This window comes from Plodia interpunctella, chromosome 1 (genome assembly GCF_027563975.2).
Source record: "Plodia interpunctella isolate USDA-ARS_2022_Savannah chromosome 1, ilPloInte3.2, whole genome shotgun sequence".
NCBI lineage: Eukaryota > Metazoa > Arthropoda > Insecta > Lepidoptera > Pyralidae > Plodia > Plodia interpunctella.
In genome coordinates this window covers 4260141-4284270 of record NC_071294.1, presented here as the reverse complement: position 1 = coordinate 4284270, position 24130 = coordinate 4260141, and the positions used below count along the sequence as shown (strand labels likewise).

Sequence of the window (24130 nt, the reverse complement as noted above, 5' to 3'; positions counted from 1 at the left end):
ACAGGGCAGTCGGACACACCCGACAAAAATGTAACTAAAGTTCGTGAAGAAGACGAGTACTACTCTTGGGAAAGTTGCTAGGGTAGGCACCATAATCCGCAATGCGTTCGAGAACATTTGAGGCGGCTTATGTGAATTGCAAGGCGTAAATCATACCGTGTACTATTCTATCATTTAAAACATATACAAATTTTCGTTCAATGCCTACGGCATATAATGTCACTGGCCCTCTTTGACCGAATTAAAAATGTCAGTTCCTTGATCCGAATACATAATAATTGTCGCGGAATCTGTCAGCTAGTTATCCATATATTAAATTATACTTGATAAGAAGCCTATTATTAACATGTATAATGCTAGATACATATGTTACATGTTTAAATGAACATTCGAAACCTGTGAGACATTTTTTGCACTGGTTTTTTTGACCTATGAAATATGTGTCCAAATGGACTAAATACATCCGGATTCCTTCGTATTATGATATACTTATATTTTTGAACCAGTTTCCTTGTTGTTTATCTACATTTTATCGTAACAGTGTGTAAAAGAGGTCATGATTTTAGTATTAAACTTATACTTGTCAAAGTAGATTGACCAGTGACCTTCTCATTTCATAATGTAAATTTGTATAACTAGTTGTGTCCCGGAGCTTCGTTCCCAAAGAAATTTCGGAATAAAAAGTACCCTATGTGCTAAGATGATTTTCTACTCATGTATCAAATTCCATGAAATCCGTCCAGTAGAATTAGCTTGATCGATAAATAAACATTCTCACACAATCATATATATACAAAGATTCGCATATACCAGTACAATATAAGTAGATGTTACTAAAGATAAAACATACAAAGTTAAAGCAATAAGGATTTTGAAAAATATCGACATATATTAAATGTGTTTTATTAAAAAATATTGTTATACAAAATATATTTCAAATGTAAACAATACTTAGATAGAATCTTACACTTCGTTCGGTGGACAGAAAAACACATACGTAGGTGAACGAACAAACTAACTAAATAAACAAGTACTAACTTCATTGACCCTGTTTATATGTTCAAGCACTTCTCCCAGTAACGGTTCATGGCATTGTACCGGTGCATCGGCACTCCAGCCAGGCCGTGGGCTTCGTCAGGATACGACTGCAAACAAACATCATTTAAACATATATACGAACATATAGCACAGTCACAGCCACAACAGCTGTAGCAGTAGCAACAACAGCATATCAACCTACCCAAATTTGCAAACTCGCCGCTGTTTTCCATAGAGTTTCATGCAGTGTAACTTGATGTGCTGTTGACTGTACACGTTTGCACATGTGTGTTCGCTTCAAGCCACATCTCAATGAAGGAAATTTAAGTGAGATTGGAGAAATAACATAAGTTATGTGTCGTATGTGCCTATATTTTCGTCATCCTCCCGACGGTTACAATAAGAGCCATAACGCTTAGTCGAATCTCAGCTCAATTTGACTCATATACGTCGCAGTGTATGGACTAAGACTAAGCTCTGTCCTTTATGACAATGACTAATCAATAACTATGATTATGGTGGAACATCGGAATCTATCTAGCGTTGTACGAGATTGAGGCACACAACCTTACCGTACCACAATTAAATAGATATAAATATATTTTTGGTGTCTTAAGACCTGTAAGGATATTTATATTTATTTAAATAACTTTATTGCACAAAATGAAAAAAAAGTACTAAAGGTGGACTAAACGCCAGTCGACCATTAGACCAAACAGAGATAGCAAGAATGTCGTTTCCTATTTAATTTCAGGTCAGAATTTTAAATAAGAATTGTCATAACAATTAAGAGTTACTCATTTATCCATGTGCGATTTAAATAAACATGAATTTACCATCTGCTCAAAAGGAATGTCCAACTGCTGCAGCGCTGTGAAAAGCTTCGCAGCGTTCTGGTAATGGACGTTGTCGTCAGCGTTGCCGTGCATCACGAAGAAGTCGTGGCCTCGCAGTTTATCCGCCAGTACTGTGACGTCACTAGCATTGTAGCCGCTCAGGTTGTCTTCCCAAGTGGGCAGGCCCATGTAGCGCTCCGTGTACATCGTGTCTGATGATTTGATTGACTAAGATAGTATATATCACAGAATACGCAGTGGTTTCATATTTCGTCGGGATTCTTCAAAAACAACTATCTAAAGCGCCAAATAGACTCGTATGCGAATCACGCGTGATCAGTGCAAAACGCGAGTAAGGACGGTTTTGCGTTATTTCTTTCTCTTCACTCACAACCTCTCGCTCTATCTTTTTTCCGCAATTTGCACATAACTTTATTTGGCGTTTAAGAACGTATCAATTATAATTTACACTTTCAAATTGTTGAACTAAAAATATATTTCAGGTTATTAAAATGTCACTTTTTCTTACTGTAGTATAGCCATGAGGTGACCAGCGCACTGGCAATGCCGCACCGGAACAGATGATCCTCATCTTTGATGAGGGTCAGCAGGGTTGCATACCCGCCGTAGCTGTGGCCCCAGATACCCACGCGCGACCGGTCGATGACCGGGTAACGGTCTAGCACTTGCCTGTTTAACATAAAAACGAAAATAATTTCACTACGATTCGTCACTTATGGTCCATCCAGCCATGTCGCTGAGGCCATTAAGTGGAATGTAACACACAACTCCTGAGCAGTATTAATATAATTTTCGCCACGACCTTCTTCATTTCACACATTACCTTATGGTACAGGACGGCAAACGAGGAGGCGGGTACTAAGCTGATAAATCATTACTAGAATGCGGGTTTCCTAACGATGTTTTCCTTCCGAAGCAAGTGGTGGTCTATTAAAGCTACTACTTACATGATTCAAGATTGGTATACGACCTCATGTTGCATATAAGATTTTAACTTCAGTTCCTACGACTACGTAAGCCCATGATCCTGAAGATACTCAGCTAGTACTTTCAGTACCTAGTCAGTCTATGTAGTTCGCTGTAAATCCGTATATATACTCTTTATTTTTTGCCGATCTTGACCTTGAGATTTGGTATTGTAATATCACATCTAAGTTGTTGTCATTTCAAATTGACCGAAACTGGTATCAATAGGGTAATTTTAAATTTAATTATTACTGACACTAGGTAAACTCATTATCATATTTTACTTACCTTTCTAAAACTGTGTGTGAATTAAATGCAATACTTATTTATGTATCTATTTTATTACAAAAAATAATTAATATACATTATGAATATTAAGAACAGAGTTCTAAAAAATAAAAAAAATAATGGCAAAATTATAAAAAAAGAAAAATAATATTGCACAATTTGTAGAAACATACTTTACACCAGTCTATGAAATACCGAATTCAATACATAGATCATTATAAGTACAAGAAGGGACAAAAAAAAATCACGCAATGTTGTCTGTTGTATTGTAGTTGTACGTAGAACCTTTGGGTCTTCTATTATCCTCGATACTCTTTTGTATTGTACTTTTAAGTGTTAATGTTTTGATTTTATGTGTTCGCTGAATAAATTATATATTTTTTTCTTTCTATTCGATACATGCATTAGTCAATTAATGTATTTACAGGTGAAGATGACAAAATTCTTCGTAATCTATATATTTAGACATTTCTCCCAGTATCGGTTCATTGCATTGTATCTGTGCATGTTTACGCCACTCAAGCTGTGCGCCTCGTCCGGATACGACTGAAACAACATTCAATATTATTTAAACTGCAACATCTAATAAAATGATTAGTATTTGACTACCATATTGTATCTCTCTCTCATCTAGCTACGCATTTTCCAGGTTGCTTTCGAGACTTTGATGGCGCGAAGTCCGTGGTAAAAATAACCTTAAAATTTTAAAGATTCAACTGTGATTTTACGACCGCCTGCCCGAAGTAAACCCTACTGAGAATGCTATTGTCACCTATCAGCTGCCGAGGCTGTAGACCACCACTTGCTTCCGGTGAAGGAAAACATCGTGAGGAAACCTGTACACTGGTGGATAGTGTAGTTCACTAATTTTTATGGGGCCACCTGCCACTAGATGGCGGTAAACAATCGTAAAAGTGTCAGATGCCTTTAGGCAACTTGAATATAATCTGACACCAGTGTTTACACACTCGATATGATGATTATTTATATAAAAACAAAAAACAAAATGAGACGAATTGTGGAGAAAACATTTTTTGGGTTTCACGAATAAGCAAATTGCAACACAAACTTTTAATGCGTAGAATAAATATATCTCACACTTTTGATGTGCCGTCGAATAAATGAAGTTTATACGCATGTAATCTCAATAAAATAAATGTTATACTGCCTAAAAGCACATTTATGTTTATGATACAACATAAATAACGAAGTTGGAATGAATAAGTATTATTATTATGCTTCAAGGTAAATGCTGCAGATATGTGCTATAAAGTGCTTTTACGAGAGTGCATAGTAAAAATAATTAAATTATATATTTCCGATGAGAACATGAAGGCTCATATGCCTCATGAAAAAGCCTATCTCTCTGTCTATTTGTTCCGCTTTAAAAGCAAAGCCACTGGACAGGTTTTGATGAAATTTGATATGCATGTAGTTAAAGACCTCCGTTTAAATATAGGCTTCGTTTTCCCCCACATTACTATAATGGGGGGTGAAAGTCAGAGAAAAGCACGGGGGCAAAAGCTAGTAATATATATACAACTGATAAATAATATGTATATTGGCCAATATACATATATTGTCAATAACTTCCCAACGCTCTGACAACTAGGGGTGTCGACGACCGTGCGAAATGGAGACGATAAAGTAGGAAAGCGGACCCTGGGCCCCGACGCTCAACGGCTGAAGCAACCGGGAAAACGCTTAGATGAGGGAGAGAATCCCCAGTGCAAAGATTTCAATACGTACCAGTAATGTTAATAATACATTAGTAATAAAAAGCCCTGACAGTTGATAGGGAACAACATCATTCCCAAACAAAGCTATCGTCAGGTCAGGCTACCATTCATAAAATCAAAGCAGAATCTTCAAAATTTAAAGGTTAATTAACATAGTATTCAGATTTCGGGACGATCCAACCCAGAAATAAAATTACTCAACGGAAAGGTATTACACTACACTATTTATCAAATTATCTTTTAATTTTTTTTATTTTGGGTATTATATAATAAATAAATTCGGAAATCATCATGATTAAAAAAGATAGGTCAATCATAAAATTTGTAAACCTAGAACAAATATCTGCAACGGAAATCGAACCGTAAGAATCTAAAAAAGAAACGAGCGTGTTACGACCATTGACGAGGCATCATTTTTAGGGCACCCTCAGAGAAAAAAATCACGCTCACGCACGAGTCAGAGAGCTCTAATCTCTCCAACGACAATAGGTAGATCGTTAAAATGCACCGTTTAAAAATGACCTTACCATTTGCTCAAAGGGTATATCCAGTTCCTGCAAAGCCTTCAACAGTTTAGCAGCGTTCTGATAGTGAACATTGTCGTCAGCGTTGCCGTGTATGACGAAGAAGTCGTGGCCTTGTAGCAGTTTCGCCATCAGCGTGATGTCTCCTGCTATGTACCCGTTCAGGTTGTCTTCCGCCGTCGGCAGGCCCATGTACCTTTCCGTGTACATGGTATCTAAATTGAATATAAATATGTAATTACAGGAAAAATTATATAGATTGCTAGGTGTACATATAAACGAATTTAGCGACTATAAGAATTTGAGACATAGAATATATATTCAACTATACGCTGTTCAAGTTGAGATAATTTTATTTGCAACACACGAAGCTTTAATTATGGAGAACTAGCTGTGTGAAAAATACTCAATAAGTATATAAAGCCTGAAGAAGTAACAAGTAATGAACATAATTATTTTTGAATTTATAATGTTAGTGGGATCAGTCAGGCAGGATAGATCTTTAGTTGATCGTAATATGTTTCTTTGATACGATATTTCGAATTAATGTAAGAAATTGCTCATTTTATGAGCAATGCTATCATAATTTCTATAGCATATCGCAATCAACTTTAGATCTAAACTATATATTTATTACTGTTTTTAAACGTTTGCCTCTTGAACACATAACTACTAACGTATAGTCTGACTACGACCACGGCGACTGCAAAGGTGTTGAAACGCCCGCTACACCAAATAAAAAAGGTTCATGGCAAGTCCTATTAATATACAGATATGTAATTTATATTTAATGAATAAAAACTCACTGTAATAAAGCCAGTAACCAGGTAACCAGGGCTATGGCGATGCCGCACCTGAACTCATGCTGCTGGTCTTTGATGAGGGTCAGCAGGGTTGCATACCCGCCGTAGCTGTGGCCCCAGATACCCACACGCGACCGGTCGATCACCGGGTAACGGTCTAGCACTTGTCTGCAATGAATTATGGTCTTCTCTTCTTCAATGGATAAACATCACCAATAGGAGTGAGTGAAAGTTTCAAGAAAATAACGTCTAGTTACCGTAAGATTAAATTATGTATGATTTGTGTGCTAATGGTCTGACAACTAGGGATTCCGACGTCCGTGAAGTGCGCGAAGTGGAGACGCAAAAATAAGAAAGCGAACCCTGTGCTCCGACGCTCAACGGCTAAAGGAAAGGAAGAAATAACAGTCGACCATTCTAAAAATGGGTATAAGACGAAGGTTTTATTCAGATTTAGGATAAATTAAAACAATAGAATGTTTCCACATGACATATTCAGAAATTATAAACACTAAAAATGGTATGAACTTTAAATTCGGTTCGACAGAACAACCATAAAACTATAATTTGACCGAGTGTAATGCGTCTAATCTTGATAAAACACATAACAATTACCGAAAACCATATAAATCGTGGAATAATATATATTTTACGTTTAGATGCGGTCCTCGAATGTAATATAAATAATACGTAAGTACTTATGTTATTATTTAAACAAGAACTTCACCATATATTTACGTAATCTTCAGTTTTCACGAAATTCTGTCTAAAACACATGCCACATAAAATATGGCTAATTATTTCGGAAATATTTTCAAATACAGATCCAGGTCAACAACAAGATAGTTAATTAACATATATGGTTAGTACTTAAATGTTAAAGTACAATGTAGCAATGAAAACACTTGTGCACAAATGAATCATAATAAAATTTTGTAATGCTGTAGGAGTATTTCATACACTCTCCAATAGGGTATATCATCATCAACAGCCATTTAAACGTCCCCACTGCTGGGGCACAGGCCTACCTTATGGATGGAAAAAGTGTACCACGCAGGCCATTGTGGATTGGCGAATAAGGGTATATAATATTACTTTGATTATAATATTATTTTGATTTTGATGCTTATGTATTATTAGCATAACCAGGTTGCAAAAAAGTATCTCATATGAATAGTGAAATAATTGACCAAAAACTGTAGAGCATCTACGAGTAGCTCTGGTATATTAAAAAAAACAGTCGTTAATACTCGTCATCGTTAGATGACGACGACGGAACACAACATAACAACATAAACAGGGACTGACATGCCGCCTACCTGATGGGAAGTGTTCACGTGCGCGTTGCCGATTTTCTCCATAGACGTCAAATTACAAATATATCTTTGCATTGCAAGTACCCGCTAGCCCAATAAAACCGAACTAACCTCAAAATGACCAGGTGGTCCTCGACCTCCACGGTGCCTAGAGCATTGTTGAGGGAATACAGGATATCCTGTCCGTTGAGGCCGGCGCCGCGCCCGTCCGCCACCATGTAGATCACGTTGCGGCTCGTGGCCAGGTACGAGTGGTAGCCTGGGAGAAACTGGTGTTGTAACAATAGGAACGCCAAAAAAAGTAATGTGTTTATCATCGTATCTAATCAGTGTGTTGCCGTATTATTCGGGTAATTGTACCACTGGTGCATTATTTTGTTTTAATGAAAAAAACTAGCATTTGCCGGCAGCCCTAGTTTATTACATGCGTCCGCTCATAACTTATTTTTGTCATGATGTCGTGATGAAAGATTTTAAGTTAGACCGTCCTATATACACCTGTGAAAACGGCATCAAATTCCATCATGTCGTTTTTGCGTGATGCGCGAACTAACACAAAGACAGCAAAACTATTTTTTTAAAATGTTTTGACTATTAGTCTCATAAAGACTTATATTTATTTATCTTTAATATCTCCTATACAGTTTTATTATATTTATATATAGGTTATTTAAAGTAATATACATGAACTCACCAACAGTGAAAGTATCAAAGACCGTGTTAGTATTAGGTCCTGAATACACATAGTACACCATCGGGTACGTAGTGTTGGTGTCAGTTAGGTCTATTCCCGGGGGGAAGTGGAGCCTGACCGGGGCTGGAATGCCGCTCTCCAGGGGCACGGTGAAGATCTCGCTGACTGGACGCGACTTGCCCTGGAGCCGCTCCCGGACCACTGTGTTGTTGTTCCAGGTGTAGAGCACTGTCCGGCTCTGGAATATCAGTTTTTTTGATGAAATATTTTGAAGAATTTGATTGAGAATACTAAAGTTCAAAATAGATCAAACGGGAAAGTAGACCGATCGTTCTGGAGGGTATCTTTGGAACAGCCAATTCACTATTTCAAATGTCATCATCAGTCATTTCAATGTCCCAACTGCTGGGGTGCTGGCCAGTCCTTAAAACAAACACAATAGTTTGAAACTGTAATGAAATAATATCTGGACTTGCGAGCGCCATTGCTGCCCAGGTAAGGTCCGTGTGTAGAAGCTGTAATATATTTTTTAGAATAAAACCATATTTTGTAATATATATATATATACACTTAGATGGGTTGCTACATCGTTAAAATACAGAAAGTCGCATTGTCGGAGGAAGGCATTGATATTGCCTGATGAACATATAAATGACCTGGACTGAAAACATATAATGAAGTCTACATTCAGCATTCCATAAATACTTATTTCCGCAGATAAACCACTTGACTGGGCTCTACCCGTGTGAGGAACCTGAGCTGCCCCTATAGTCTTGATGGCTATCAATCTTAATCAGATTTTTCAGGAAACATCGCCGATAGTGTACGGCAAGCCAGGCATGGTCATGGGTTTCCCACGAACTCTTCTCTTGGCTATGTTATGTCAATGGGAGTATAAAACAAGAGTATACAATCCTACTCATAAACGCGAATGGAGCTGGACTCTGCCATTGATCTTAATAGCTCAATAAAGATGTTGCCATATCCTCTCATCAGCCTGAACCTGAAGAGCATCGATTAGATATAGAAGGATTGATTGAAGATAACTGAACTGGTAATGGCCTTTGAGGATGTTTTGATCATAGATCATACTTACAAGTAAGGTCCATTCTCGTTCATTCCTACGTAGTTATTGACAGTGGACGCACCCGGCGTGATAGAACTGGATTCCATCTGTCCATTGATCCTCACAGTCAGATACAGGTGTTGCCAGATCCTCTCATCAGCTTGGGGTAAAGACCACCGGGTGGACACGTAGAACGAACCATCGCTACTAAATTGAGGTAACGCGATGGGCACCCAACCATTTGGTTGAGAGCGATGTTCCTCCTATAAATTATTATGATTTCAGAAAGTGGCCTCGTATATAAATAACTTATTTTTTTGTAATGGGTATCTATGTATAGTCTTAACTGAAAAGACAAAACTATATTTTACAGTAAAGTTTGTTGCTGTTATCTTCAATAGTAGTTAATTTACGTAAAAAAGCGAGAAAGCGGTATTTTTTTCACATTGTTAAATTTCCTGAGAATTACATTAGGTACCTTTTATCCCGAAATTCCCACGGGAGCGAAGCCTCGGAGTGTAGCTAGTATTTAATATTTTTGGAATGTAGACCAAACGGTAAAGTAGACTAATGTTTCCAGACGGAACAGTTCTCACCTCGCAGTTATTCAAGTCGTTGACATTACAAATTTGAAGTACGGTATAATTTTGCCTCCTATTGAGCCAATGGATCGCAACTTCAGTATCGCTGATCCACCGCACGCCGCCCAGAATATGGTCGTCTGTGACGACCTCTGGAGGCGCCATGGTTATGAAGTCGCTGTTGGTTTCTTCCACTAGAGCGGTTAGATTCACTAGACGTAAGGTCACTGTTGGGTTTGTACGGCCGACCTGAATGAGAAAATATTAAACTTTTGTAAGAAAGGGAAAATGTTTAATAGATGAACAAAAAAAATGTATCAAAATATTTGTAATAGATACACTGAAGGTAGAGTCGCGCCCAGACTGAATAACACTTTACAATTAAATTTTCAGGGTATATAAATTTAATCGAAACTTTTGGCTCTGTCTACCCCGTTAGAGGTTTTAATTTAAAATTTCTTGCAAACTGTAAACCCACTTCTCTATTTACTATTTTCGAAAATAGCTTGGCATAAATAAAATTCTTTTCATTGTGATCACTCCAATCGTTCCACGTGTCACGTTTAGATATTTTATATAGTATATTTATGAGTTTCGCTCTAAAACTTTATTATTACCTTAGGATACTTAAGGTCAAACAGCTCAGGGTACGGGTCATCAGGGTCAGTCTTGTCGACGTAGTAATAGTACGAGTAGCTCTCCACCAGCGTGTCGTCGAAGCTCGCGAACGCAAGGTAAGATCCGCCGGTGGAGAACCACGTCGCCTGCCCCGTGTACATCACATCCTCTGTAATGTTATATTGTAAATGCGAAAGTTTGTGAGTAGGTATGTTTGTTATTTCTTCACGCTCAAACGGCTGAGACGGCTGAAACTTGAGAGAGAAAGACTTGAGTCTTTCTCTCGTTTCGAAAAAATTCTTACTCTCTCTTATCTGAGCCTTTTCTCGGTTGAGTGACTTTCGTTAATCGACTCTTAATGAAATCTGTCAACGAATATACAAACTACAAATTAAACTTATGAAGGTCGCCTTTTTTGTGCATAAACATTTTTAATAAATTAATATTTCTAATATTGTGTACCTTCATAGACCCAGTCGGTGTGTCCATTGTAAATGATACCCTCAACACCGTCATCAGTCAGCTGTATGGGATTCACCGAATTCTCAGGTAGATAGTAGACATTGTTGTCCAGCACATAGGCGAGTGAATGACCTCCGCCGAAGATACACAGCTGCAGCCTTTGGTGGTCGGCTATGAGGGTTGTGGTGCTATAAAATAAAATATAAATACAGAGAGACAAATAACACAAATTGAGTTGCGTTAAGCCCAACTCATTCGTGGTTCTAAAAAAGCTAACTATAATATATATTTTATAAAATAAATCAATAAATATATATGGACAAATCACACATATTGAGTTAGCCCCAAACGTTTAAGACAAAATTTCGGATAACAGACGCAGAAATTTTTTTTTCTGGAAAATTCAGAAACAGAGTTTTTTCGACAATTTTCTAGTATTAAGAAATAATGAAAAAAGAAGTCTTACTCATTCTCAATCCCGTAGAGTGCATACCGACCCGTTGTGGAGTAGCGGTATACCTGAAAAATAAAACATCAAGTAAGAAATATTATTTTTATCGTATTTCTCATTTGAAACCAAAATTTCGTGACTATCCCGAGATCATCTGTACGGTCCCGAAATACCAGCAGCGCAAATAATGTAGAGCCGAAGCGAATGGTATTAGCAAAACCCTTATTCCATAGATATAAAGTATATTCTGACGGTTAAAGTCCTTTCCACTTGTCCAAAATTTGACGTGTATAGGTACCATAGATTCACTCCATAGTCCTGGCACCTGATAGGCAACAATAGTATTCCCACAGAGGGTTCACGTCAGGCAGACGGTAAGATATAATCGCAGTGAAAGTGAATCAAAATTTTAAGGCTTCGCGGCGCAGTGACGCCGTCAGTATATAAAATGCGAAGTTAGAAAGAAAATGCACAACACAACAAATGTAGGTATAACGAATCTACATAACATGTACTTATATAGTGATTGACAATAATTTAACGCTTGAGGAATGTACGGCTCGTGTTATTTTATCATTTACCTAAATATTAATATCTATTTATTACAACTGCGATAATCCGAGCATAGGTGCGATAAAGGAGACAAAATGTCTTTATAATGATTAGCTATTAATTTCAAGGTTACATGTCAGAATAATATTAAAAATAATTTCAAATGTATAATAGTTGTTATTATATTTAACTTAATAACAAAAACATATGAAAGGCTTTTTCTACCAGCAAACCAATAGTGATGGGTGATGCATCGAAATAAAAATATTAATATTTATTGCTTCAATGTGCCTGCGCCTAGTCTATTTTACCTACGTTGCATAGAACGCTAACTAACCTATCGACCTATTATGAAAGTACATATGGTTATTTTTATTTTACAGTAGGTATAATTTACACAGTATAAACTTACTGATTGCACTTCACTAGGAGCCAAGATAAACTGTCTATCTGCAGACAAGATTGGGTTGTTGGTGTTCAATTGAGCCTGTAACAATAAATATGATTAAAACAAAATGTACTAAGTATATAAAGTATTATTTTAATGCATTTTTTGTAGGCTATGGTGTGCTAAACCGTTTAGGGGCTCTCGCTGGGAGGCGATCTTATTGTATTTTCATGGAAACTGAAGCGACCTGGAAAATGGAAGTAACTAGGGCAAGCGGAAATAGTTGAAATTTCACTTGTAAAATTTGATTACAAACAGAACAAAAGACAATCTAAAAGCTTTAAAATTATAGAACAAAAGATAATCTAAAGCTTTTAAATTGTCTTTTTTTCTGTTTGTAACAGTTGCGAGTGCTAAATCACGATCACGATTATTTAATCGTAAAAATAGGTTACTGGAAGTTTTCTATGTACTTATACAGTGGTTACGTAGGTATAAGAGCAACAATATAATTTTCCTCCTTTTTAATGAACAGTTGCGAGTGCTAAATCACGATCACTATTATTTAATCGTGATCGTGATTTGAAACTTCCAGTAACGTATAAAAACAGACTACAAATATTGATAATGCTAGAAAGTTAAGATAGCTTACCATTAGTTCTCCTGAGACGAGTATTGTGCTCTCCAGTTCCTCCACATTGAAGACATGGATACCCGGCTCACCAGGGATGGTGTATGTGAATTCAGTGTCTATAGAAGTATACATTCATATTCATTATGACTAAGAAATTTTTTTAGAAAAAGAATTTGATTGAAGACCTATCCTACTTCCTACTCGTTTGTTATATAAACTTTCACATAACATTTTTGCTCTAGGGGTAAAGTGAATAAATGTTTCCACTTTAATCTTTTAATAAATTTTGGGAATTGCCAAGAGGAATACGACTGAGAGCGTTTTCCCATTGTACTGTATGAAGTTTTGACGTACGACATCGCATGCAAACAAACCCTATAGAAAACAACGGACAACGGAGCTACAACGTACTACGTCAATGCAACAGTCTGCACCAAATTTTATCGGACAGAACAGACTTTCGCATTTGTAATATTAATATGGATTACAGTTTATTAATCGAAAATCATGATTTGAATTTGTGACTGACCAGAAATCCAGACTCCATTGAATCCAGACTGAGCGAAGACTCCGCCAACAAACTCTTCCAGTGTGAAGGGGTCTTGCGCAGACGCAGCGGCCAGCGCCGCGCACACTACCACCAACACACCTCGTACCTTCAGCGGGACATACGCTATTTAAAACTAGTACTAAATAGATTCAAATAATACACCTTTAGGTAATTATATCAACTTCGGCATGTGTATGGGTGGCTCCCGCCCTAGAATAGGACCACTTCATGTTCTCTCGTGGACATCGTACCAGATGACTAAGGGATAAGAAATGCCAACAACAGCATTCCCAGAGAGTTGGCAAACAGGCGGCCGGTCTTAAAATTACAGCCAATCTTCTAAATGGCTTCAAAGCGTCTCAACCGAAAATGTAATGGCTTTCCCATTGATGAGAACGTATGCATTTCAACTTGCCAATTGCCACACAGCGTGAATTTGTTTGAACACGATAGTGTTTTTTGAACTGCATGATGTTCCTGTTTACTAGGAATCTAAATAATCTGAACGGTTATTTAATCCTCATATGTTTAGGTCTTCTTAAAATCCAGCAATATAATATTAGAAAAAACTCACCATTTTCAAAAACCACCGAATCGGCGGTCACCCGTCTTCTGATTTCAATAAGACGCCTATCAGAAAAATATCTTATCCCATTGATAACAACTATCTGCTTTTGATAAAGATAATTATTACTTGGATAATTCCCTTGATATGTATTATAATTACTAGATATCAATATCTGAAGGAATTTAATAATAAAATCGTTATGGGCCATCAAGTGGATTACGATTGGACAATAAGAACAAATCCAACCTTTCGATGACATAAAATTCGCAAAAATAAGTAAATTCTAGTTTATTATTATACATAAAGTGCGTTTGTTTATCCTTCTTTCATGTCAAAACAGTGCATTAGATTGAAGTGATATTTGGTGTGGAGATAGTTGGAGAGTGATTGTCGCGATTGCCGCGGGCGGAGCCACGACCAAAAGCTAGTTATAATTTGTATACAATAGTTACATTTTAATTTAATAGCGTCACTAAGTTATATATAAATGAAACCAAAGCATTAGGTAGGGAAATGTTTATTGAACATCAATGGAAATATTACGTCTCACAAAAACACTTTCTCATAGAAATTCAATTACAAAATACATAATAGACCTGACTACTGCATAATACTCTCACGCTAAATGTCTATCGCCGACGAAGACGGCTAAGTTCCAATATTCGATAAATGTACCAATTTCTCCTTTACAATGAGTTTGACCAATGAGAATTATTCAATGTTTACGCGATTCCCTCGGTAGATTTCATTTGATGCTCGTAATTCCACGGTATTGATGTTCCTGGATCGGTTCATACCGGCTCCATGTCTTCATTAGTAAATTTTCTTGTCAACTTCCTCGAAAGATTTAAAATTGCGCAAGCACAGACCTTTATATTGTAGGTCTAATGCTGTTGAAGCGCGCTGATAAACTCCAAAGTTTCGTAGTCAATATTGCGTCGACCGTAACGTTTCCACGTCGGAAGGGTCCCCGATTGCATCAAGACACCGACACTCCGACGACGAATTAAGTCATACGATTTCCTCCAAGCGTGCTTTTTCTATAACATTTGGTTAAATAAATTTACATTTTCAGCACCTACAAACTCATTCGCAATCGTCTCTTTAATGCAACCTTAACCTAATTATTTAAAAATCATACATAACTAAACACTTCCTTCAACGAAATAACATAAAGAAACTGTCGCTTTGGACAATTGTCACCTGAAAAAGAATGTCGTCAATACGATCGTTATTAATATGATTGTGTTGAAAATGTCAGTGTAAGATGTATTGGAGAGGGAATACTGTGAATATTTGTCTAAAATTCTGTGTGTGTAAATGATGTGTGTGGGACGGACCATGCTAGTGACGGCGATGAGTGCGACGCAACTCCTGCAGGCGGCGTTCGTGCTCGGCCATATGTTGTCGCCTTTGCTCTTCTTTTACTGCTATCTGAAAATAATTACTGTAGTTTTATACAAAACTACAACTATGATTTTGTACACATAACTTTATAAATAACGAAATGTCATAAGTTAATGAACGAATGTTGAAAGTTCAATGAATGAATAGCTGTACATAGTAAGTATAAAAAATGTTAGTACATTTACCGTTTCAGCTGAGAGAGGTAGCCAATATATGCATGGTGTGGTTTTTGTCTTTCTGAACAAGTCATCTAGCAATTTCGCTGGAGCTTCTTCCTCTTTCTTTTTAAACTTCCGTGCTGCAAATAAACAAAAAAAATTACCTATCACTTCTCGTAAATTTTAAATACAGTCTTGTCTATACAGCACACTGTAGTGACTTGGCTGGGGACACTATATATACATGTTCAACCAATGACATACATTTATCAGGTTATTTAAAAGCATTAAATATATTCACCTGGTTCAGGACTTCTCTCAGGAGTTCTGTGCCTTCTCTTCTCCAGCGGCCGTCGGTCGTCCTCTCGCCTTATCTTATCTTTGTCTTTGTCTCCCTTGCCGACATCCCACTCCCGCATCGCCGCTTTCCGTTCCCATGGCTTGTCCTGAAAAATTTTTCTTTGAATTTATGGAGCATTGCAAAATTGTTATTGTTAGTTTATAATAATTATACGTGTAAATATAGCAGGTAACTGCTACGAAAACTGTAATTAAACATTATAAGGTGGATGACTTTATCACTTGAAAGTAAAAAAAAAAAGTATATAAAGATTTTGTTTACATCATCTAAAAACAAAATTTGAATAGGTGGAATAGGTAAATTTACATAAATAAATATGTTTACCAATTCTCCTCGTTCCCGTTTCATGTCCTGCTCCCTGAGCCAGTCCTCGACAGTTCCTGGTATGGTAGATGACTGAGCATTTTCTGTGTCTTCATTTAACTTGGCTTTGTCAAAAGCCTCTTGAGTTGAGAAGTCTACTTGTAAAGTCTTGGGGTTCGACACTGGCCATGTCACCCCGTGTAATGCATGTCGGGTTTCCACAGCTTGACTGCAACCACAACAATTAGTCAAATAACATGTAAATAATTTACGAATTTGTGTCTTATGACATTAAGACAGACTTGTATACAGAACTTTAATTGGGTTATGGGCGTCACGGCCGGGTATAAAACCGAGAATAGGTATGCGAGGTAAGAGAGAGACTGTATAGAAGTTGAATTAAGATAAAATAAAAAAATAATTAAAATAGATAAATAAATACTCACTCTTCAGATACATATTTTACAAAACATTTTGACTTGATTCTGTCTATCCAAAATCCATTTTCTTCAATCCTGCCAGTTCTTTGCAACAGATTCTTCAACTGTGGCAGTGTAAAAGGCCTCACTAAATTGGTGATGAATAGAATGCAAGACTGCCGATTTCTGGGTGGGCTTGGTGGTCTAGTAATAATACTATCATTGTCCTTAACTATGGATATCTTCCTGTTAACAGATAAATGGGACTCTCTTGATTTACCACCTTCATTCTCATCATCTTCCAGATCCTTTTCCCTTTTAAGCTGTTCAACATTTTCCGTATTATCTATGACAATTTTAGGCAAAATAGGTCTTTGAACTTTCTCAACCTCCACTCGCCTATGCTTTTTCTCTTTTGTTTCTATTACTTCTTCAAATTCAACTGGCTTCACATCAGGAATAATTTCTTTTAGTACATCAGTAGAAATTGTAATGGATTTTTGAGTTGTTATTTTAGAAGGGCGAGACCCCCATCTTCGTTTGCGACTGACTACAATTGGTGCAGATGATCCATTTTGAGTAGATTCCTCCTTATTAGACTGTATAGATTCCGAATGGTTTAACTCTTTGATTATTTCTATACTACTATTATTTTGGACTGGTTCCTGCTCCTTCAAATTGTCTTCTGATCTACGTGAACTCTCTACAACATCAGTTTCATTAATAGCCCCTGTTTCTTTTGACACATTGACTATCTTCTCTTCAAGTTTACTTACCTTACTTCTAGATGCCTTCCTGTCAGATTCCTTCTTACTGCTGTCATTGTCAGATTCAATTTTAGTATCTTCCTCATGGATTTCCAAGACTTCTGACTTGTCAATTGATACACTCCTCTGTCTTTTTGATCTCTCGTTCTCAGAGTTTTCCATTTTGGGTGATGTATTTAGATCAGGCTTGGTGCATTCATCCTTTGATGAAACAACTGTTGTTTCATCCTTAACAGACTCAACAACGGCTTCACTACTGTGTGAAACTGTGACTGAACTATCACTTGGTGAAACAACAGTTGTGTCAGCATCGGATGATTTAGTTTTGTCAGTTTGAACAGGTTCTTCTTTAAGTTCCACTTTTGGTGTTTCTTGTTTTTCTGAATTATCCTGTGATTTACTCTCATGTGATTTAGTATCGTCACTAGTTGTAGACATGGGAACTTCATCTGGAACAATTTCAGACACTTTATCACTACTTTGGGTTATCTCACTGGTATTGTTCTCAGGTTTATTCTTTTCTTCTTGCTCATCTTGGCTTTCAAGCTTCTTGTCATCTTCATCTTTTGATTCCCGAGTGCTCCGTTTAGAACGGTGCTTCTTTTTCTTTTCTTCAGTGCCCTCAACACTGGGCGTATCGCTCGAGCTGGTAGCGCGGGAATGTTTCCGTTTGCTTCGTGGGGATCGATCGACTCGTTCCGGCGTAGAAGGCGGTCGCGTCAGACATATTTTGAGTTTCTGTATCTCACCCATATCACCAGAGGTTTCTGCTGTTTTTACTTGCCATACCTGATCCTGTGACTCATCTGGACTATCAGCCTTTTTTGGTGTTGGAGGCGGTTTCTTATCACCTTCAATGATAGTTTCTACCACTTCTGGAACGGTCTCTTCACCAGATTCATTATCAGAGGATGTAGACTGCTTTCTACTTCGTCTTGACCTCGTACGTTTAACCTTTTCAACTTTCTTTTCAGGAGATGGTTTCAATTTCTTGCTGGCAGTACGCTCACTCTTACGACGCATTTTATCTGCAAATTTAGAAACATTTGAAGTCGTGTAAATCTGAAAAAAACGCACTCTATATTTTGTGATATAACCGACAATAGTTACCTTATTATCTTTTATTTATTGATCAACGGAATAATTGAATAGTCCAAGGACGTACTGCAACAATAAGCGTGCTCAATCAAAGCTAGACGGCAGCCATCTTTTACCGAAGCCGGGGCAAGGGGGAAGAGGGAAACTTACTATAGAGTATGACATTTTCCTTTTTAAAACCTACACACACTTTTCAATTCTGCTTGCCATCAAGGTTTTTTTGCGTAGCATACAGATATAAGAACATTACAATGTACTCCTAAATTTGGGAAATTGTCAAACACCGTTTTCTAAAATGTAATATTATTAAAACTATTTTGGTCAAAGACCGTTTTTTCCCGTTCTGACTAGGAAAAACTTTCCAAACCTGATTTTTTTCGTTTAGAAAAAAGAAGGAACGATTTAGGTATCCAAATTCTGATTCCTGATTAGGTTTCAATTTGATAAACTAATTCCTGATCAGATTTCCGAATTGTATGCGGACGCGCGAAACTTCGTGTTGTAGACATACCATACCATTTAGCTCGTACAAGAAAGAATTGTGCGTATTAGAAATACATGGAAAGAAACGAAATGTAAACTACTAGTGATTTTTCGCATAAATACCTCCACCATACAGTTATTCACGAGTCGAATCACTCAATTTTATTATCAATACCTATAGCTTTACGTATCAAAATTAAACGTATGTAGATAAACTAATATATTGTTACGCTGTTTTGTTTTTCGCTGTATACCACGGCATGGAACGTGAGAGTTCGAATTATTTCGGATTTTAATCGTGCTCATACGCTCTTGCTTAGATAGACGCTTACTCGGTCGATCAGCCATCTTGCTCGCTCAGCCAGCCGATAGGCGCAATGCGAAAGAATGCTCATTCGACTACTCCACACCTAACAATCACAGTAACGCATTTACAAAAATCACTTGTAAATATCACTGTGGAGGATATTAATGAATTAGAGAGACAGTTCCTAGAAATGTTGCAGTTTGGCATAAATGTCCCATCCAGTGTGTATGCCAAGTATTACTTTGATCTACATAAATCACTTTTTGTAAATATGATATGAAACTACTTACTAATGATTTGGTTAATTATACATCGCATAACAAGAAGCGACGTAATGTAACCGACGTGACATATCGCCCATACGTATAGATTTAGAAAGGGCCCCGCGCGCAGGTCTTTGATATTTAGCCAGATTGCGCCGGCAAGTTATATATGGAAAACTTTATCTCATTTGGTTAACATTCTTTCATCGTAGTATTCATGATCTTTGCTTCGTGCCTTCATGGTCACCTCGGCACACTAACAATACAAGCCTCACAATATAAATCTATTTATAACATAGGTACATGTAAAGTAATGTTTTTATATTCCTTTGTGGTATATGTTACACCAAGCATGCTTCCTTCATGCTTGGTGAGGCTTGACAGAAAGCTTTTTACATTTTGATTCGTGAATCTATGGTGTGCTCTATGAATAAAATGTCACTAAATTGTCAAAATTTATAGCAAGATCGTGAAATGAAATCCGCTTGGGTTTGTTCTACATTTTAATAAAATGAGTGCAATTTCGCTTTAAATAATGTATTATGTTATGGTACAGTATTACAAATTGTATCTTACTGCATGTTCTTTTCATTATTTTAAATGCAAATTTCATAGAATATTCATCAGTTCCCTTTTGTTTCAGTGGCAGTGGGCATTCGTCATTCCTTTGGATCGGCATGCTATATAAGTGTGTTTTGGTGTGTGGCATCATTTTATAGAATGTTAATAAGGTGTATTTGACATTATTTGCTACTATTTCACAATGGGTAACCAGAATAGTTGCTGTTGTTACCGAAGCCCATCACCCATAAGAAAAGACATCGTCAAGCTAGAAGACTACCTTCCTGAAGGTGAAGTCAGCTCTAATAACATACAACACATCAGTGAAAGGGAGCCAGATGATGGAGACATTGATCCCTCGCAAGATCCTATTGCAGGCACTATCTTCATGGAAAGATCTAAAGCATCCATAGAGAATGGAATTACCAGGAAGCGTAGCCAACATCAAATAGCAGAGAATAAGCTTAAGAAAAGCAGTTCTTGCTCCACAATCTATTTAGATGATAGCACTGTCTCACAACCTAATCTGAAAAATACGGTGAAGTGTGTGGCTTTAGCAATCTACTATCATATAAAAAATAGAACATCAGAGAGGAGGCTAGATATATTTGATGAAAGATTACACCCCTTGAGCAAAGATGGAGTTAGTGATGACTATGATAAGTATAACCCTGAGCATAAACAGATTTATAAATTTGTACGAACTTTGTTTAATGCTGCTCAGTTAACAGCGGAGTGTGCTATCATAACTTTGGTTTACCTAGAGAGATTATTAATTTGTGCAGAACTTGATATAGCTCCCTCCAACTGGAAAAGAATAGTCTTGGGAGCAATCTTGCTGGCTAGCAAAGTGTGGGATGACCAAGCTGTCTGGAATGTAGACTATTGCCAAATTCTAAAGGATATCACAGTGGAGGATATGAATGAATTAGAGAGACAGTTCCTAGAAATGTTGCAGTTTAACATAAATGTCCCATCCAGTGTGTATGCCAAGTATTACTTTGATCTACGTACTCTTGCTGAAGCTAATGACCTAGCATTCCCCAGCGAGCCACTAAGCAAGGAGAGGGCACAAAAGTTAGAAGCTATGTCAAGGGTAATGGAAGATAAAATAAATGCTGAGATAGTTAAGAATGGCTTCAAAAAATGGTCAAGTTTGGATAATGTCAACTCTGGTGCTGGTGTGCGGAGGAGCGTAGCCATATTGTCATAACTGATTAGTCATGAGCCAAACTTTTTATCCTATTTTAAAACACAAATTACTTTATAGGGTACATTTGTGTATTTGATATAACAATTTATTTGAAAATTGCACCAGATAAGATTTAATTTCAGATATATGCTTTATTTATGGGAAAGGTTAAGTTTTAGCCAGTTATGCTTTGTAATCTCTAGTGAATCCCATTGAGTCTTATGAAATGACAATTTTTAGTATTCAGGATATAAGTGATTCAAAATGATTTATTTATGTCTTTGTTTAACTCAGAAATGCTAAAAATTGGCAATTAAGACATGTAATAATTATTTTAAATAGTCAGTCTTAATACTAATTGTAGTCACTAAAAATGAAAGACTTGTATGTGGTCCAAATTGTTTTTGAAGTAGCTGATTCCAGCTGATTTGCTATCTACTACTTGAAATATTCCTTTTTATTGCTTCCATTTTAATTTATCTATTTACTTAGTTTAACACATTAGAAGCATTAATATAGGTTGCTTCCAAACTTTTGAGCTACTTAGTCTATAACTAGATGTATAAATGTGAAACTGATATTTTGACTGATATAAGGATCTTGTAATTGTGGTATGAATGTTAAATGTAGTCAGCAGGTCATTTATATAATTTTACATATAAATGCATTTAGAATTCTGAGATAGATATAAAATTATGCCAAATTGTTATTTTATGTAACAAATTATATTGACAGACTAGTTCACTCAGTTCATGGGTATATTATATTATTTGTAATTATTTTAGTCTTGAACAATGTAAATTAATTTGAATATTTCATTATTTAGATTTCCACTATCTATTCAATCAATACTTTATGTATCTTAATGTAATTAAGCAAAAACAAATAAACATTTTATATGAGACTTACATTGAATTTTTATATTTTATTATCTAATATTAATAGAGCAAAATTTACAACATTTATTGTAGGGGTTTTAAATCTTTTAAGTAAGAGCTATAATTTTCAAACACATCTATGACTTCACTTTTCTTGTTCATCTGTTCATCAAATTCAGGCCCAACAGACCACAGAGTTTCCAAATCGTAGACTTGCCTAGCTTTATCAGAGAATATGTGAAGAGCAATGTTACCTGAAAATATAATAAATAATTAAAACATTAAATGAGGGCAACAAATATTTAAACATGTTTTATGAATTCTATGTAATCATAAATATTTTAAATTTAATTGAAGTTATTTCAACTGAATATATTTAACAGACACAGTCCATGCCAATTAAAGTTAACATGTACTCATTGTGAAAAGTAGTAGGATCACTTGATTTACAAATACTGCCAGGTCAATAATAATGCTACTATTTGCCTCAAGATGGTGGATGATAATCATGTTTTAAACAACTTGAATAAAATCTAACACCAGTTTTAGCACACAATAACACACCCGATAAGAAAGAAGATGCAACTACTTTATTATAACTTAGGATTAAATTTTTTAAACATATTAATTCTACACAAATAAAATTATATCTCACAGGTTTGGCTACATTTTGAGAAAGCAACCACAAACCAAAGTTAACTAGGCACTAATGAGACCATGAATTATAAATCATACCTAAGTCCAATGCAACCCATTCATCAGAATCTTTTCCTTCTATTCTTGGTATCAAATCAGATTGATAGCGTTTCTTCTTGTAAACTTTCTTAACAAATTCAGCCAAAGCTTGAATGTGTCTTTTGCTTCGTCCACTAACAACACAAATATAGTCAACATAGTGTATTTCCCTTGGCACTGTTGCTACAAAAACATCTTTGGAATTTTCTCTGTGTAGCAAGTCCACAAGGTCCTCAATGTCAAACACTCCTAACTTGCCTCCTAAAATAAATCATTTGGTTGAATTTTTATGACGTAGTATTATGTCATGAACATTTTGGAAAATATGTAACTATGAGTATAATCAAATTGTATGATACTAATAGGCAATAGAAAGTATAAGGTTAAAATTGTTCAAAATATACGCACTTTCTAAATTAATACCATCAAATTCGTCGCTGAGCAATGGATATTTATCTTCAAGGTAGACCTCATCAGCAGTGTGTTGTATAATTGGCGAATTTTCCTCCGTTATCACCTGATACTTGCTAGATATGGCCGGCGATGTTAAGCTATTTGGTTTAGGTGTTTGTCTAGGATTTCTCAACCAAACTCCGCAGCTGAATCGTCTGTTTGTATTGATATTATTACTAACAACACTACGAGAACATAAACTAGGAGGTCTCTTCAATACCCATGATAAAATATTTCGAAACATGTTTCAATCGCACTTTGGATAAATTTTTACATTTATTTATTGGTAATTTGTTAATTGGTAATGATCCAAAGTTCGTTTCGTTTACTTAAATAACATAACCTATTTAATTTAACCTCCAAGCCAAGAACAAAATAACATTTTATTTGACACTTTTATGCTATATTGACATTGACATTTTATTTTAAAAATTACTCGTCATTCGCAGGTTATACAGCCATATTTGCATTTTTAACCAACTATAGAAAAATAGTGTACTGAAATTATATTAAAAGTCACAGATATATTAAATCTGTGGGAAAAGTATAGTCTTGGGGTAACCATATAATAGTGAAATCTAAAAGTCATTACATTGTTAGACTTAAAAATACCGTACCTAATACTGACTTACATACTCTTATATTTGTCT

General features: G+C 36.2%; 3 protein-coding genes across 4 annotated transcripts; 1 reads left to right on the top strand and 2 right to left on the bottom strand.

The window, feature by feature from the left end:
• Nucleotides 1–887: 887 nt before the first annotated feature.
• LOC128682748 (uncharacterized) lies at nucleotides 888–18769 on the bottom strand. The gene is made up of 21 exons (XM_064437057.1): nucleotides 18621–18769; nucleotides 16771–18538; nucleotides 16346–16553; nucleotides 15962–16106; nucleotides 15688–15800; nucleotides 15441–15529; nucleotides 14102–14111; nucleotides 13507–13633; nucleotides 12996–13093; nucleotides 12368–12442; nucleotides 11419–11471; nucleotides 10953–11140; nucleotides 10490–10659; nucleotides 9888–10121; nucleotides 9322–9554; nucleotides 8663–8740; nucleotides 8226–8515; nucleotides 7643–7790; nucleotides 2404–2564; nucleotides 1875–2086; nucleotides 888–1145 (listed from the first exon to the last, which is right to left on the bottom strand). Exons 2-21 carry the CDS (start codon nucleotides 18531–18533, stop codon nucleotides 1053–1055), a joined length of 4488 nt encoding a protein of 1495 aa, XP_064293127.1. The 5' UTR covers nucleotides 18534–18538; nucleotides 18621–18769; the 3' UTR covers nucleotides 888–1052.
• A 1266-nt stretch (nucleotides 18770–20035) lies between these two features.
• Nucleotides 20036–22322, top strand: CycY (Cyclin Y). 2 transcript variants are annotated; one of them, XM_053746998.2, is made up of 2 exons: nucleotides 20036–20150; nucleotides 20305–22322. In XM_053746998.2, exon 2 carries the CDS (start codon nucleotides 20425–20427, stop codon nucleotides 21433–21435), a length of 1011 nt encoding a protein of 336 aa, XP_053602973.1. In that variant the 5' UTR covers nucleotides 20036–20150; nucleotides 20305–20424; the 3' UTR covers nucleotides 21436–22322. The 2 variants fall into 2 exon arrangements, with proteins under 2 accessions (XP_053602973.1, XP_053602966.1); XM_053746991.2 differs by having other exon boundaries at nucleotides 20072–20211.
• Nucleotides 21802–23864, bottom strand: LOC128670964 (uncharacterized protein). The gene is made up of 3 exons (XM_053747009.2): nucleotides 23436–23864; nucleotides 23028–23288; nucleotides 21802–22546 (listed from the first exon to the last, which is right to left on the bottom strand). Exons 1-3 carry the CDS (start codon nucleotides 23722–23724, stop codon nucleotides 22377–22379), a joined length of 720 nt encoding a protein of 239 aa, XP_053602984.1. The 5' UTR covers nucleotides 23725–23864; the 3' UTR covers nucleotides 21802–22376.
• Between the last annotated feature and the right edge of the window lie 266 nt (nucleotides 23865–24130).